We start from the raw sequence: 17412 nt of genomic DNA, 5'->3' as shown, positions 1-17412 counted from the left end.
CTTGTATTTTTTTTTATTTTTTTATTATATATATATTTCACCTTTTGACAATAATTAAAATAACTAAGTAAATAAATAAAAGTTTACATGAGAGGAGCAAAAAGAAGACTATAAGTTGTCTTATTTTTATGCCCCGTAATAAATACCATACATAGCTAAGCTTTTAAAAACCGTGTATAAAAAATCGATAATACAAGCGATAATACAAAATCTTTTAAATTTTAATTAAATTTTCTTAAAAATAAATAAAATAAAAATTTATTCTTTATATTTTATCCTCCTATTTCTTTTTTTTTTTTAATTTCTTTTGTTAGATGGAGAATAATTAGAGAAAAAAAAAGAACAAAAAAAATAAATAAATATTGATAACAAAAACGAAAGATAAAAAGTGAATGCATACACTCACATATAAATACATGGCAAACAATTAAGGGGAATTTTTACATCAGATTTCAAGAACATATAGTATAAACTTTTTTATATCCTCGGTAATAAACAAGTGATAAAATTAAATCGTGTAAAAGTTTACAATAGAATTTTTTTATATATAAATATATGTGTATATATAAAATTAATAAATACATTCATAATTATGTAAATCAAATCATAAGAGTACTCTTATTTAACGCCTTAGAAGAAGTTTAATTCATTGTCGTTTAGTAGAAGAGTTTACCTAAGTTTTGTTTTAAATTGGTTAAGCGAAAAAAGTGTTTTAAGATCGTCATTTAAAAGTGTATTCCATAATGTAGGTCCTCGATTTGTAATTGAGTATTTAGTGGCTGAATAACAGGTTTTGGATTGACTAAAGTTATTTTTTGAGAATCTTGTGCTGTATATATGATTTATTTTTTTAGATATTTAGTAAAATAAAGGCGGTGCCATTTTTTTATCAAGTTTAAACATAAATATAAAAGTGTGATAACTATTTATTTTGTAAACATTTAATATATTTGTAAATATTTAATATATTTGTAAACATTTAATATATTTGTAAACATTTAATATATTTGTAAACATTTAATATATTTGTAAACATTTAATATATTTGTAAACATCTAATATATTTGTAAATATTTAATATATTTAGTTTACTAAAAAGTATTTTTGTATGGGAGAGTCGACCTTCATTTGTAATGATCCTATTGCATGTTTTTGTTTGCAGAGAAGTTTATTTATTTTTGTAATGTTGGTGCTGCACCAAGCAATATTTACATAGTTTAGGTAACAATGTATAAATAAAAAGTATATGTATTTCAAATAAGATTGGTTTAAAAACTGTTTAGCTTTATACTGTATACCAATATTTTTTGAAATTTTATTCTCAATTACATTTATGTTCTCTTCAATTAAAATATTCATCTAGAATTACGCCCAAGAATTTTAACGATATTTTCCTTTTTATTAAATTATTATCAATAAAAGATTCGGTAGTTTCAATTAAATATTTTTTTTTTAGAAGCATGATGGAATAATGTGTATTTAGTTTTATTAATGTTTAGTGATAGTTTATTGGATTTAAACCATTGGCTTAGTTTATCAAGTTCTTTGTTTACTGTTAAAAATAAAATATTAATATCTTCATTGGTATAAAACAAGTTAGTATCATCGGCAAGTAAAATTGAGTTTAAGATATTAGAAAAATTATTTAAATCACCAATATAAACTAAAAATAGGAGAGGTCCTAGTATTAAACCCTGGGGAACACCGCATGTGATAGTCATGTTATCCGTTTTCCACCTTCGTATGAAATATATTGCTTTCTATTAAACAAGTAACTTTTAAACCAAGCCAAGTTTGAATTTCTTATACCTTAGATTTTGAGTTTGGATAAAAGAATTATATGATCAATTGTATCAAAGGCTTTATTTAGATCTATAAAACACCTAAAGTTTACTTTTTTTCATTAAACCCTTTAAATATATCATGTACAAGATGTAAGATTGCGTGATCAGTATGGTACCGGGAGCGTTGACACAATTACCGACTGTGTAATTAATTTTTTCGTTTTTAACAACAAATTTTAAAGGACGTTTAGCACCAAGCCTGCAAATTATATGCTGTTTACCTTGATCGCCTGAAAATCCAATTTCTTCAAAGTTCCACAAATTGCACGAAGTGTTATTATTGTTGTTTGCTTAAAGAAATTGTTTTTGAAGTGTATTACAATAACTTGTTATTTTGTACAAGAAGAAGCTCTGAGAGACAAAATATTACCTGCTACTCTGACGCCTAATTTATGACTCCATCGTTTCGTGAAACCTTTATACCATTCTTTCTGGTACACCGCTTGGTAAAAACAGATGAGTTTGATTTGTAGATACCAAATAATCCCCAACTATTGCGATGACATCTGCGAACGTTCTGCTGAATCCCCAATCAGGTAAACTAATAAGTACTGAAACAAGAACTCAAATTTTGTACTTAGCACGGTAGTTGTACCTCTACCATGTGATTGGACTTTGTTATGCACACGCTTGTGAAGAATTGCCTCTAATGCTTTACTGAGTGACAATTTGCCTTTTTTTGATTTGTTCTACTGCAAGCTGCAATTGCTCTTCAAGTTGTTTGCGTTTTACAAATGTAAGTATGAGTCATTTTGTTTTAAACATTTTTAGATAGATGGCAAAGGCTATCATATTTATTTAAGTTTTAATTAATTGATAACAATTAATTAACTTAGCCGCGCTCATCTTAATGCATAAGTGTGAGCAATTAGCATGTTTACTCTTCCCCTGAAAAACATTTATATCGATTTTTTGCTCATAACTTTTTCCCAGGACTAGAAAATTAAGTTTTGAAAAGAGAAACTTAATCGTTATAAAATTTCCTAAAAAAAAGCCATTTTAGTTTAGTAAAATTTAATTTTAGTTTTGGGAGTTTTAAAGTTTATTTTTTTGAAAAAAATTTTTTTTTTTTTACAAGGGTGAGAATTTGATATTTTTTTTTTAAGTAAGGCATAAATAAATTTTTTAAAACGATTTTTACACTTTTAGATAGAGCACAAAATTCTCTACAATGCGGTACAAATGAAGACTTAAGCAATTCTTTTGCTCCTTTCCTTATCAATGCATTTCACCCAGCATTTTTTGGATATTTTTGTTTCAGATAAACTCTAAACATTTGTATTTTTATACTTACGTCAAATAATGATGCTTTGCAAAAAATTGCGAAGATTGGAGGTTGGGAACAAAAAAGCCCTAAAATTTTATTCAGATTTTTTTATAAATTTGAATATGGTGAATCATGTTTATTTAAATATAACATCATTGAAGAGTTTAAACAATTTTTTCATACTTTAATGAAGGTAAATCGTGGTTGTTTAAATATGGCATTATGGAAGAGTTCAAAGCATTTTTTTACAAATTTCAGTCATTGTTATTTGAATAGGACAATATGGAAGAGTTTAAAGAATTTTTTTACAAATATAATTCATGGTAAAGGAACTCTTTCTTTTATCTAATATTCCCATACAAAATGTAAAAACAATACTAAAAGAATATTTATAAATTGCCTTTCCTACATAATAAAAATACAATATGGGTTCCAGAAGATCATTTACACGATTAATTCAATTTCAATTTGAATTGATTATGGTCAGGGGGTGGATGCAGAGACGGATCCAGGAATTTTTGGTGGGGGGTGGGGGTGGTGGTAGATATTGAAATATTTTTGTATTTTATTTTCGTATTTATATTTTAAGACTTTCAGATTCTGGTGGGGAAGGGGATGCATAACCCCTATCCCCCATCCCCAGAGTCGTTTACAGGAAATTTTTTGGATAATATTTTTTGAAAATATTCAGTGGACGTTATGTATACAGGTTACAATTTTTTAAATACAAGATTTTTCTTGTATTTGAAAAATTATAACCTGTAGTTTTATAAATAACTTTTAATTATAAATAATCTTTATAAATACTGACCTAGTCAAAAAACTTATTTTAATAACTGTTCAATGCTAACAAATGTTTTTACAAAGATGTCTGTGTATGAAAATATCTGTTTAACAAAAGCTAGCTAAGACATTTTTTGAAATTATACTTTTATTATATTTGAATTTTATTTTAAACACAACTCATAAGTATTTATGACAAACTTGATGAAAACTTGTTTATTATATATAGAAAACTCTGCGTAAAAAGCTTAACTAAACCATTTAGACTTTATTTACCATTTTGCTTTGTAACTTCTTTTAACTATTCTCTTTTAACCTTTTAGGTGCCTCAGTTAAGAAAGGGTTTGTTGCTTGTAATGTTTCAGTATTATTAGATTGGAGTTCATCTTTGAAATTCAGACAGTAAAGTGAAATTCAACTAAAACTTCCCACAGGTCAAACTCATTTAATAAAGCCTTTGGTTTGGCAATAACAAATAAGCCTAATAAAGCCTTTGGTTAAATAAAAGGCACTTAAAGATATGATGTGGTCTTTTTAACTAGTATAACAAGAACACTGAATTTCTGAAATTGTTTTTAGAAGAAACTGAAGATTTGAACGAAGAAACTAAAGCACAGGTGCTCTAAATCACCTTAAAAACAAGTTGTATTATCAAACATTGTGTTAAACTCAGTACTCAGATGGTCTAGCAAAGGAACAGTGATAAACAATTTAAAATAAATTGAAATGCAATTTTTAGGCTTGTTTAAAACATATTTGGAGGTGTTGGTTAACAATATTTCTATATATAGAGAAAAAACTTTTAATGCTTGAATTATATTCAAACTATAAAAAATATCATTATTATTTGCTTACACAATTGTGTAGTTAAAAAGTTATATGAAAAAATGTCTTATTATACACAGTGCAACAATAAAATCAAAATTTGTTATTAACTTTAGTAGAAGAAGCAGTAGTAGGGTTGCACGATTAAATGTTCTATTGATACTTAAAGACATTCTTTGAGACAGAAAACAACAGGAATAAATAACTTTTAAAAAGTATCCATGCCACGGTTTCACAATTCATAACACTAAAGAAAAATCAGTAATAGCTTTTATTAAAATACTAAACAAACAAGTTTTTTCTTTATGTCTATATTGGAATGTTTAGTACTAAAAAAAAGCAATGATTGTGTAAAAAAGGGCAGAAAAATCATTTAAAGTTCTTTCATAACTTTAGAAATCTATGAAAACAAAGGGGATTCCATGATTCTTATAAAGATTAACAATATGACTAAATAATAATTTATAATTAATAAGCCAAAAATCTGGATATAGATATTTTAATTTTTTGCCACAATTTTTTTACCACATATTTGATTATCAAAGTAAACTAAAAAAAAAAGTCTAGTTTTATCGATGCAATTATAAACAGCTTTTTCTTGAAACAACTCTCTGTCTTCCTTTCTTGAATCCAAAGCATATCGTGATATGAAAAATTTTATAAAATTAATATAATATTTGGTCGCCTGACTTAAAAGAAAATGATGTTTTTCTCTAACGGACTGATGTTTTTCTCCAACTTTTTCTTTGAAATGCTATACAAACATGGGAATTAAGTGACATTTTGAACTAATAAACGGCCATATTTTATATTTAATAATTTAATAAATTTAATAAAACACAAATTGAGCAGGGTGTCTATGGATATTGAAATCCGAATTTTATTTTCCATATTTAAAACTTATTCTCTCCTTATTTATCATTTCAAATGGAAGTTATTAGAGTGATACGCAGTCTAGTGTAATAAAACTGGGGATGTCAATTGATATATTTTGATGTATACTTGTTGTTAGAAACTAATTTTAACTCCTGATAATAGTTAAGCAATAAAACTTGATAAATATTTTACTCAGGGTGTATATAAAAAATGGGAAGCCAAAATTCGTTCTCACTAAAATAGTCATTTTGATTTTTTTTAAACTAATGAAAGAAAAAACTAAAAAACTAAATTTCTATATAACAGAATAAAATAAGGTATGTCAATTCAAGTTTCTAATTAAGTTATATAACCCAAAAGTTAGTTCAACCTCCATCAAAATAAGTGTAATTATTATTTTTTAATAATCGCAAAATTATGAAACCGAAATACTATCATAAACTATTTAAATCACCATAATCTATTATATTTTACGGTTTTTATTATTTTTCCAACCGTTTCAGATAATTAACCGTGCATAAGTTTTAGCTGTAGTTTGGTTTTAATATTTGTAATATAAGTTTTGCAACTTGATTATATTGTTTATATTATAAATTATACTTTATATTATAAAGTAAAACTTTTTTTTTTCAACAATGTAATCAAGTTAAAAAACTTTTAATTAATTTTTTTTTGGGTACGTCTAACAACGTAGCAGACATCCCCTAGACACGCCCCTGCTCCCTGGATCCATCACTGGATGGATGTAGCATTTTTCGGTTTTTGAGAGCTTAAAAGATAACTACTAAGCTAACATTCAGACATGGAGCAAACTCCAAAGATTTATAAGTATAAACTTATAAATGTTTGGAGTTTGCTCCATGATTCCATAAACAATCTTTACTACTTGTTTGATTATTACTTTTTTTGTGACAACTCTATATACATTGAGGCCATTAATTTTTTTTGTTGAGACGTTGTATTCAACTTTAAATGGACTTAAACCCATCTAAAGACCCCAGCGAAATACTCTCCTATTTTATGTGTTCCACTTACATTTATTTTTGATTCCAGCTTTAAGCTAAACATTCTGCTTCGACAATGACTTTAAGCTTTTGTTTCTACAGTTTCTAAAAAAGAAGCAACATCTGACCCTAATAATTACAGATCGATTTCAATAATGAACTTGTTGTCGGCAATGGAAAAATCATTAACTCTGATATCATTAAGTATTTAACTCACCATAATCTAATAGTCCATAATCAAAAGGTTTTCTTAAGAAACGTTCTACTTGAGCTACTAGAATCTCTGAATGAATAAAGTATTGTACTAGAAAATTTAACTACAGGTATGTATACATTGACTTTCAAAAAGTATTTGCATCTCATCCTAAATTATTAGTCAAACTTGCTTAGTTGCAGATTTTTCTGACTTAAATATATTATAAATATTGTATTATATTTTATCTTATATTCTGGTTTTAAAATTTTGAAAAATATTTAAAAAATATTTAAAAAAATATACATTTACATTTTTTTTTTTTTTATATTTAAAAAATTTTTTTTTTAAGTTATATATATAAGTGCATAATTGCGTCTAAAATCAAGGGAAAAACCCAGAAATGAGAATAATCTTCAAAATACTTCACATAAACTGCCTATTGAGGAAAGGACAGAATCCAGAAATAGAGGCAACACGACAAATATCAGGTGACCAATGCTTCTCCTTGCAACGAAAAAAAGGAGGGGCGGAAAATGCACGAGCACACATTTAGGCAGATAAGGTTAAAAACAGCAAAAAATCACACACAAAAGTTTTACTAAGTTTAGACTTGAAATTTTATAGCAAACTGCGTTTTGGTAAAAAATCAAAATAAAAAATTTCCACAACAAATATTAAAATGTATATTTTACTAAAAAATATTTGAAAATAAAAAAAATTTTGACCACAAATATGTGAAAATGTTATTTTATATGCACAATTATGAACATATGCAATTTAAAGTTTCACGATGTTCCACGTCAAATTTTGGTTTAAACAAATTATTAACTTAAATTCAAAATAACCCTAGAACATTTTTTGCACTTTTTCGCTCCTTAATGAAATATTTAAATGAACAATATCTTTTTAAAGTACGACGTACGCCCCTTTTTTTTGAAAAAAGAAGTAGTTTCGGACGTGTGTGTAAAAATACTTAATCAAACATTTAGCATTGCGTATTTACTTTTGATTATAAAATGTTTTATGATTATTGAAATTAAATTTTATGATTGTTAAAGCTCGATAATTTGTAAGTAAGTATGGAATGAAGCAGTGGATTAAGTAGTTTGGAGGTTATTAAGCGCTCTAAAAGAACCTTCAGCATAAAAAAGACTTTTTGAAAAATCACACTTACATTTGTAGCAAGCGTTAGGCTTGACCTATCCCAGACAGCAAGGATACACTGGTCCGATAATGGCTGGCCTATGCCAGCAAATTGAAGGATTGATAAAGTTCCGTTCTTGGATAGCCAGTTCTGGGAAGCTATAACAGGGCCATTACCGAGCCTTTATAAATTTGCCTGAGCTGGGTAGCCGCAAAAAAAACTATTAACGGTCCAACAAAATTTTCCAAAGCAGAATAACAGACATTGGGCCGATACTTATCCATCAGTTGTAAATTTAAAAATTTTGATATAAACTACCCGCTAAAAAATGAGGCGTTGATTTGATGTTGATTCAATGTTTCTCGTCAATATTGATTCCATATTGATTTTTTGTCCAAAATGTTAGCCACTTATCAACGTTGATTGGGTGTTTACAAAAAACGTTGATCGAATGTTGCTTTTCAACGTTTAATCAACAAACATTTACTCTGGTGATTCAACACTGATTTTTATAATAGCCGACGGCATTTTGATATCGCTTTTTAATGCATATATCAAAAAAAAAATATATCAACAATTTACGAAATATATATATATATATATATATATATATATATATATATATATATATATATATATATATATATATATATATATATATATATATATATATATATATATATATATATATATATATATATTTAAACAACTTTAAAATGTATTTTACAAAATAGAGTGCTCAATGTTCTTAAAAGAACAGAGCAATTATAAATTAGTAGGAAATCACTTAACAAAAATTTTTTTCATTTAACACTGTGTTTTATCAATAAAAAGACTCATCAGAAATGCTCTCATCAATAAAAAAAAACTCATTATTTCTGATGCATCTTTTTATTGATGAAACACAGTGTTAAATGAAAAAAAATTTTGTTAAGTGATTTTCTACTAATTTATAATTTATATATATATATATTATGTATGTATATATGTAAATATATAAAATATTTGTTAAATAAGAAAGATTCTTATTGAATTTAACAAAAAATTTACATTTTTAAACAATTTATATAGCGTTTGCAGCATTGTTCATTTTTAAAACTTTTTGATTGAGTCGTGTTCCTGATAGCCTAAAAAATTCCGAAATGCCTGAATGAAATCCGCAAATTTTTGCATCATGATGCTGTCATGTAATCGCATCTAAATCAAAAGTTCAAATCAAGTTTGAAAAAAATCAAACTGCAGAAATTATAGCAAATAGTTACATAAATGACTGACTGGGATAAACAAAATATATTTCCTGTAAAAAAAAAAAATCTAAAAAAATGCATAAAACCATTCTTACCCACTATCATATGATACTCGGTGTATGTTTTAATATTTATCTTCAATGAACCACCAGAGACATTGAAACAGGCCCCAGCGCCCTTGCTCATCAACAATTTTCCAAAAGTAAAAGCCGATTTATATGGAGTATTACCTCTACAACGACTAAGAGAACTCATCTATTATGAAAAAACTAAAAATTACTTAAGGGTCAGAATACACATTATATTCCTTCTATATGAATGAAATTATCTTGATTTCAATGTATGGATTTTTAAAATTGATTCTTGAATCATTTTTCTGATTTCATTCAAAATTTTGAAAATTTGTGGGGGCCTTATGTAATCCTTGATACAAAAATAAAAAGCAACAGTAGTACCTTTTTATCTATTTTTGCCATCCAACTCAACGCAACTTTTAGAATATCTTAAAAAAAAAATGTATTAAAATAAATAATATTATTATTATTTACGTAAAATATTTTGTAAAAAATTAACCATGAAAAATTACCTAAATGGAAAAAATAAATAAAACTTTGATTAACACGTAAAATATACATTCTTAAAAATTTAATTTACCCTGGCAAGACAAATGTCTTTCTCTGCTATCCTCTTTATCCAAAACACAATTTTTAGAGCCATTTTCTACCTTGCTATACATAAATTATACATACAAAAATTAAACAATTTAAACAAAATTTTTAAACATTCTATAGCGATTTTTATTTAAACTTGTCAACAAACATATATTTATAAAATATTTCTATTAATTTTTTTACTGCACACGCACACAGATTTTAATTAAAACAAAAGCAACATTAGGACTTTTTTTTACCAATATATTTGAAAAAAACATCATTTTCCCTTGAGATAGATTAGTTTCTTTCGAGAAGTCAATGTTATTTTCAGCAACTGAAAAGCTTGCTATTTCACTGTGTAAATGGGGAGTTGATATCGATTTAAAAACATCTATAATTCAGTAAAAAAATAAGCATGTTTATTTTAACAAACCATTATTTTACTTTTACAAAAATAGTTAACCTGCTATATTTGGAATCACGTTAGATGTTCTTTGGCTATTTGAACTATCAAAATAATGTCTTCCCTATAGTTCTTCATCACCAACCACAATATCTTCATCACTTTTACAGAATGTCATTGCTGACTTTTTCCTTTAATAAAAACTTTACTTTTTAAACAAAAAAAGTGCATGATTTGCGTAATTCTTTATTGCAAAATTTTTTATTTATTAAAAACTAATTTTAGTAAAATTTACTTTTGCTTTGTCCCTTTTTTCTCTTCGGTGTCAGTTTCAATATTTACAGATTATTGAAATTGACATTTCAATAATCTGGTGCAATTTAATTCTAAACAATCTTATATAAGTTACAAAATAAAATTAAAAAAAACATTAGAATAAAAACAATGAACTTAAAAAAACGCTTTTTAGATTTATTAATGTAAAACACCAGCATAAATATTTTATTATTTCTATAAACATACCAGGTATTTGTTTCCCACAAAAAATTTATAAATTAAAATGCATTAAACTCACTTTAAAATTATTCAATGAACTATATATTTGACAAATTTATAACAAATTTTACAAAATGACACATGAACAGACATTCTTTAAAAATTGATGGTCTGCAAGTATAATCAAAATTTGTGTTTTAATTCAAGAAATCAGTGATCATAAGTAATATTACAATGTCTAAGCAAAAAAAAAGCATAACCATCTTTTTGAACAGGTATTATCAGGCCTTTTTTCAGAAAAATTTTTTTTAGGTTGGCTAATTTTTACATAAATTTACATAACAAACGTCTAAATAAGATGTTTCAAAACAATCAGGAAAAAACTTTTGAACTGAATGAGGATTTAGAGCCTTGCATTTAACAAGATCTACCAAAACCTCTTTTACTAAAATAAACCCTTTGTCTTGAATGAAATAAACTCTGTCTCGTAGATTTAATGTGATCTTTTTATTTACCACTTGGACAGAAATTTCTTTACCATTCCTTTCTCTAAGAAAAATATCCAACTTTTTTCTCTCATTTAGTTGATTCACTATTTGGGCAACAGCCTGGTGTGATTTTCGCACCATTTTTTTAATTCGACCGAAAAAGTTTTCAAAAGGAAAAGCTGATAGATGATCAAGACTCTCCCCAAAGTTAACACAATCATCAGCTAAATGAATCATGCTATAAACATTGTATGTTACAAAGATCTCCCCATACAAAATTTGCACTTCTCTAACAAACCATATAAGCAACTGTTTAGCATATGCCACTAACAATTCATTTTTCACCATTTTATCAGAAAGCAGTATGTGCATAGCAATTGAAAGAGAAATAAATAAGTCATAGTTAGTTTTATTTATATTTCCTTTTTAAAACAACAGGTCCAGCATAAAGCAGAAAGAATCGAAACTCTGTTGCTTTTCCACTTCTCAAGTTCATTAAAAGAGCGTGGTCTACATTGAAAATTAATTGTTGTAGAACTTCGCAAATTTATGAGTTCATTTGAAATACTGTCTTTAACAGATTGACTTATTCTAATACATCGGGGACCTTTGCACCAGTTTATTAGAAGTTTTTTAACTACCCCTAGACATATAAGGTGCATATAGTTCAATGGGAATCCAGTTACCATTGGGAAATTTAAATGAACAAGTGGAGAAAGACTCTCAAGTTGGTGAACTTCTTTTTTATACAAACTATTTTTAAAAGCCATGTCAGTACGAAGTAAAGCAGTTGTTTCCAATAATCTTACACCATGTTTTTGTGTGCCAACTGCCATACATCTTTCACAGCTATGTAGCCACTATGCCCTATTATGCATTTACCAAATGCTCTTGCAGGAACATCAGAAACAAAAGCTTTAATAGTCACCTGCAGCTGTTTATACCCATTAGTTTGCAATATTTTCATTTCAAGAATGAAATCTTCTAAGTACTCATCCAAATTGTTTGGTTTTCCCTGACCATACCAAATTGCAACAGCAAATGATCCTTTTCTATTAGTTGTAATTAGTATAGGCCAAATGGAAGTCTTTTTACTATTGTACATAGGTGCACCATTAAGACTTACAATTAGATCAAGCTTTTCCTTATTTCCAACTGTTGATATATAATAATCAATTGCACTTTCCACTGACATATAAAACATTAACTTTTTGAAGAGATTTTTGTAATGTCTGCCTGCATTTTGGTATAGATGGAGTAAATTTATTTAAGTGAAATAAAAGTGCATTTAAAGCATCATCTTTTATACAGAATTTTAATAACCACTCATTTAAAAAATCTTTTGTTGAAGTTAGAGTACCAATACTACTGTATAAACTATTTTCAACTGCAATGTCGTCAACATCACCATAATTAGATTCAATTTTACTTAAATAAAATTTATTTTCAGGTGAAGTGATTGAAAACATCAATATATCGCTGTGCACATTTTCAGAAACTTCAAAAATCTTTTGAATGTCTGAATCTAGATAAACACAATTCCCTCTATTAATAATATTGCACTCTTCAAGAAGATATTTTATTATTTTTTTAGCATCTCGTTTTTCTTTCATAAATTCTCTCATGTATAGGCTTCTGTCACATTTAGGCATTAATATTTTTATTTTATTACATCATAAAAGCAAAAAAATAAACGAACTATTATTCTTATACAGAAAAAACCAATTTAAATTGCATTTTATACTATATGATTTAAGTTTGCAGTCAGAATTTATCAGGCAAATACTTGCAGTCATAAACATTACTAATTTGATAATAGTAATGTTATTATAATAAGCATAAATAAGCCAAATTGCTGCTAAGTTGTGACTTTTTTATGTTAAATTGTTAAAATATATATATTACGATGTTCTATTATCCTTAAATAGTTAAAGAACTACCCTAATTTCATTAGAATAATCTTTATTCAAGAACTGAAAATATAATTACTTAATAAAATATATGTTTTTCAATAAAGTTTATATTCATTTCATACCGTTATATAATTAAAATTTGAACAAACGTTGTATTACCACCAAAAGTAACAAAAAAATCCCAGCAGAACATGCTGTTTGCTCAGCAAATTACTGTTAGTAAACGGCTCAATAAATTTGTTTTTTGTCAACAGAAAATGTAATTTTTGTTTTTGTTTTGTAGTTTTTGTGCTTGCCTTTTCATTTGCGTAAAGTTTGTTATTATTTGTGCTGTTGTTGCTAATGATTTTTATTGTTGTTATTAATTGAGTATTTTCATATTTTTTTGTCTTCTTATTTAATTTATTATAGCTTAATCATTATTTTTTTTATAATTAATTTAATTTACACTTGCTTTCATTTATTAATATTACTATTGATTTTGTTTGTTTGTTTATTTTGTTTAGGTGTCACTCCAATGACTAGTTTTTAACTATATGAGTGACACCCAGGGCCGGCCTTACGAATTGCGGGGCCCAATTTAACGAATGCTTGCGGGGCCCACCTGATTTTTTTTTTTTACAATAACTACTATTAATAAAATTATTGAAACACATTTATTATACAAAAAAATATAACTCCACAAACGAATCAATAAACAATAATAAAAATATTACAATGAATTTAAACAAAACAGTTCTTGTTATTGTCATAATAAACAAATAATCTATAAGTCAAAGTGGATCTTTCTTGCTTTTTTGCTTGCGAAATCTTTTAGAATTTTTTCATAATTAATTTCTCTACTTATAGGAGATTCAATTGATATTAGTGCCAAATTGTTTAGTCGTTCTTGGTTAATTACTGACCTAAGGTAGGTTTTAATTAATTTTAGTTTTGAAAAACTTCTTTCACCGGAAGCGACTGTAACTGGAATTGTCATCAGTATTTTTAGGGCTATGAACAAATTTGGAAATTCAATCGACCTATCATTACAAGCCAAATATTTAAAGAGTTCTTTGGGTTTTTGTTGTTGAACGGGCAGTATTGGCTTAATTGCCTCCATTTCTTCGAAAAGCATGAACCCTTCTATATCTTTTGTAATGTCTGTCAAAGCAATTTCTAGGTCGGCTGAATGTTTTCTGAGATCTTCTTTAGACATATTTTGAAAATTATATAGAAATCCAAAAAGTTTATCGTGTTCTTTCAGCTGCATAAACCGTGGTTGAAGAGATTGCAATGCTTTGTCTACAACTTGATTGAAAAAATTTACCCGGAATTCTGTCTTGGGGTCTAAAATTGGTTCGTCAGAAGATTCATAAAGAAACATTTTCTTTTTCTTGTAACAGCGCTTCTGTTGAAATATGGGTTCAACTTCTAACTCATTTGCAAGCTCTTTGGCATCAATCAATGCTGCTACAAATCCAGTCTCTCGGTATGTCTTCAACCAATCAAACAATTTTTCAAAAGTTGTCAGCCCCGCGGCAATGTCTATGGTATTGCTTTGAAGTTCCTTGCTAGTAAAATTTACTTGAAACAATAAAGAGTGCCAAAAACATAGTGCAACCAGAAACCTATAATTTGTCATTTGGCTTACTAATGATTCAGCCTCACTTTTCTCTTGAGCATCATTTGTGCTTTTTGCTAGTTCTTCTAAAGCATCACACAATTCTGCGGCTTGAAATCGTACAGCTTTAACACTTTCCATTCTACATTTCCATCTTGTTTCTGATAATGGTTTAACAGACAGGCATTTCACATGCTTTTTAAAAACAGTCCATCTTTTTGTAGATGAAGCAAAAAGGGTGTAAATACGCTGCAGGGTTCCAAAAAATGTCATGGCATCTGAACACGTTTTAGCCATATCTCCTAGAACAAGATTATAATTATGGCACACACAAGGAGTATAGAAAGCTCGTGAATTTCTTTCCAAAAGTCGTGCTTGCACTCCAGAATTGTGCCCTTTCATATTAGCTCCATTGTCATACTCTTGTCCTCTGATGTTTTCAACATCTAGTCCTAGCATTTCAGTTTCTTTCACAAGAGTGTTAAATAAATTTTCACCAGTGCTGCTCTCAACTATAATAAACTTTATAAAATGTTCATAAATTCCTGCTGGGACATCTGAGTGTGTGCCATCAGCGACATATCTTAGCACCATTGACATCTGTTCCTGATGGCTGATATCAGGAGTGCAGTCAAGAATCACTGCAAAATACTTTGCCGACTTAATTCTAGCAATAATTTCCTGTAGAACAGCTTGGCCTATAGTATCAATAATTTCATCTTGTATGGTCTTGCCTAAATAATGATCATGAATGTCTTTGTTAATAATTTTCTGTATATGATCTTGCATAACTGGATCAAATTTTCCTAGCAATTCAATGACGCCTAGAAAATTGCCATTATGTGGATTTCCAATTTGTTCTTCAGACCCACGAAATGCCAAGTTCCTTTCTGCCAAAAACTGTACAGAAGCAACAAGTCGCTCAAAGACTTGATTCCAGCTTTTTGTTTCCTGTCTTATTAATTTTTCATTTAATGTATCAGCAGTTAATCCAGTAGATAACCTTTGCTGCAGTTCATAGCAATTAAGTGTACATTGCAAATGTTTTTTTGATTTTTCATGATCCTCTAATCTTGTATGAATATTTGACCAGCTGTCAAATCCAGAAGTAGCAAGTGCAGAATCAGTATTTGTGTCAAAAAGTTTGCAATAGTAACAGTAAACTTTATCAAATGATTCAGAATATATTAGCCATGGTCGTTCTATAACTTCCCCATTTTTTAATTTTCTTTTACAATGAAATTTCGAAAAATGTAACCCTTTTTCATTTTGCGGAAAATTTTCTACAGTGATCTTAGGGGGTCCTTTGTTCACTAAATAATCTCTGACATTTTGATTTATTTTATTTGGCCATGTAGCAGGGTCATCTTTTATCTTTAAAATATCACATAGTGCTGGGTTTGAATTTTCTTCTCTTGATTCTGAAATATCCTCATTATCCTTGTGTGTGTTAACAGATATATTTATACATAATTTAGATGTATTTTGTTGAGCATTACATCCAGAAAGAAAACTACTACTAGCTTCTGATGTAATTTCTTTAGAAATATTTGTTTCAATGTCGTCTGACTCGACTTGTTTGTCTGATTTTTCAGTTTCAAACAGATCTACTGATTTACTCAAATATTTATCTAACGCACCTTTTTCTTTTTCTGCTTCAGTTTTCTTTACCTTAGCTAAGGTTCTCTTCATGTTACCACTTAGATATTTTCTACCGACGTCCCTTTGTCTTTTACTCATATTTTGGCTTGTGTTCTTCAAAAATAAAAACTTATCTCTTTTTTTACTATTAAATTGCACAATAAAATAAAATAGTTTAATTAAACTAAATTAAATAAAAAATCCCCCTTACAAAATTAAAAGTAAAATTAACAAAACTAATATAAACATTTTCCCTTCAATTAGCTAAAACAATATAGAGATAAAATATAATAAAACATATTGATAAAGAGATAATAAATAAATAAATCCATTAGAATTATAGTAAGATTAAAACATAAAAATAGCTTTTTTTATTTGAAGCATGAAAACAAACTTAAAAGTTCTTTTGTTTTTAGTTAATATAATGTTTACTGAAGTATTGAACTATATAGACTATGTGATTCTAGATACTATAATATAGTATCTAGTCTAGATAAATAAATCTTAAGTATCTAAACAACTCAACAAATTAAAACATAAATAAAAATGTAAGCAATTGATTACTGCAAATATCTTAATATAAATAAACAAACATTTAATATTAAGATTATTTAATAGACTTGAAAAAAAGTACTCTTAAAATTATCCAATAAAATTTATATTGTCTTAAATATAAAATATTTACTGAAAAGCGAGAAAAGTTTGCGTTAAACAAAAGTAACAGAGCCGTGGCTAAGCTCCCCCACACCTCCCAACTGGGGGGGGCCCAGCATTTTTAGGGGCCTTTTTTGTTATTTGAAATTTTTTTTTTGTGTGTTTTTTATAATAAGAATATTTGAATATATATATATATAGTTACTGTTACTATTAATAAAAAAACATGGCCTTTTAAACACGATATTACCAAAATTAAGCAAGCGTGAAAAAAGCAATAATATTTTTCATGTAGAAAAAAAAGAAAAAAATGTTTAACTCCCGAGGTCCGAATTTTATGAAAAACGTGAGCTTTATAAAAATCTGTCAAACCGTT

General features: G+C 27.5%; 1 protein-coding gene and 1 long non-coding RNA gene across 2 annotated transcripts; both read right to left on the bottom strand.

Annotated features, from left to right (window-relative positions):
* Positions 1–8943: 8943 nt before the first annotated feature.
* On the bottom strand, positions 8944–11372 carry LOC136081660 (uncharacterized). The gene is made up of 7 exons (XR_010638993.1): positions 10538–11372; positions 10303–10433; positions 10097–10230; positions 9841–9914; positions 9642–9688; positions 9282–9441; positions 8944–9136 (listed from the first exon to the last, which is right to left on the bottom strand). It is a non-coding gene; the product is annotated as an uncharacterized LOC136081660 (long non-coding RNA).
* A 2532-nt stretch (positions 11373–13904) lies between these two features.
* On the bottom strand, positions 13905–16433 carry LOC136081223 (uncharacterized). The gene has a single exon (XM_065798522.1). It carries the CDS (start codon positions 16431–16433, stop codon positions 13905–13907), a length of 2529 nt encoding a protein of 842 aa, XP_065654594.1.
* Between the last annotated feature and the right edge of the window lie 979 nt (positions 16434–17412).

The sequence above is a fragment of the Hydra vulgaris genome, chromosome 06 (genome assembly GCF_038396675.1).
Source record: "Hydra vulgaris chromosome 06, alternate assembly HydraT2T_AEP".
Taxonomy (NCBI): Eukaryota; Metazoa; Cnidaria; class Hydrozoa; order Anthoathecata; family Hydridae; genus Hydra; species Hydra vulgaris.
This window is presented reverse-complemented; position numbering and strand designations above follow the sequence as displayed.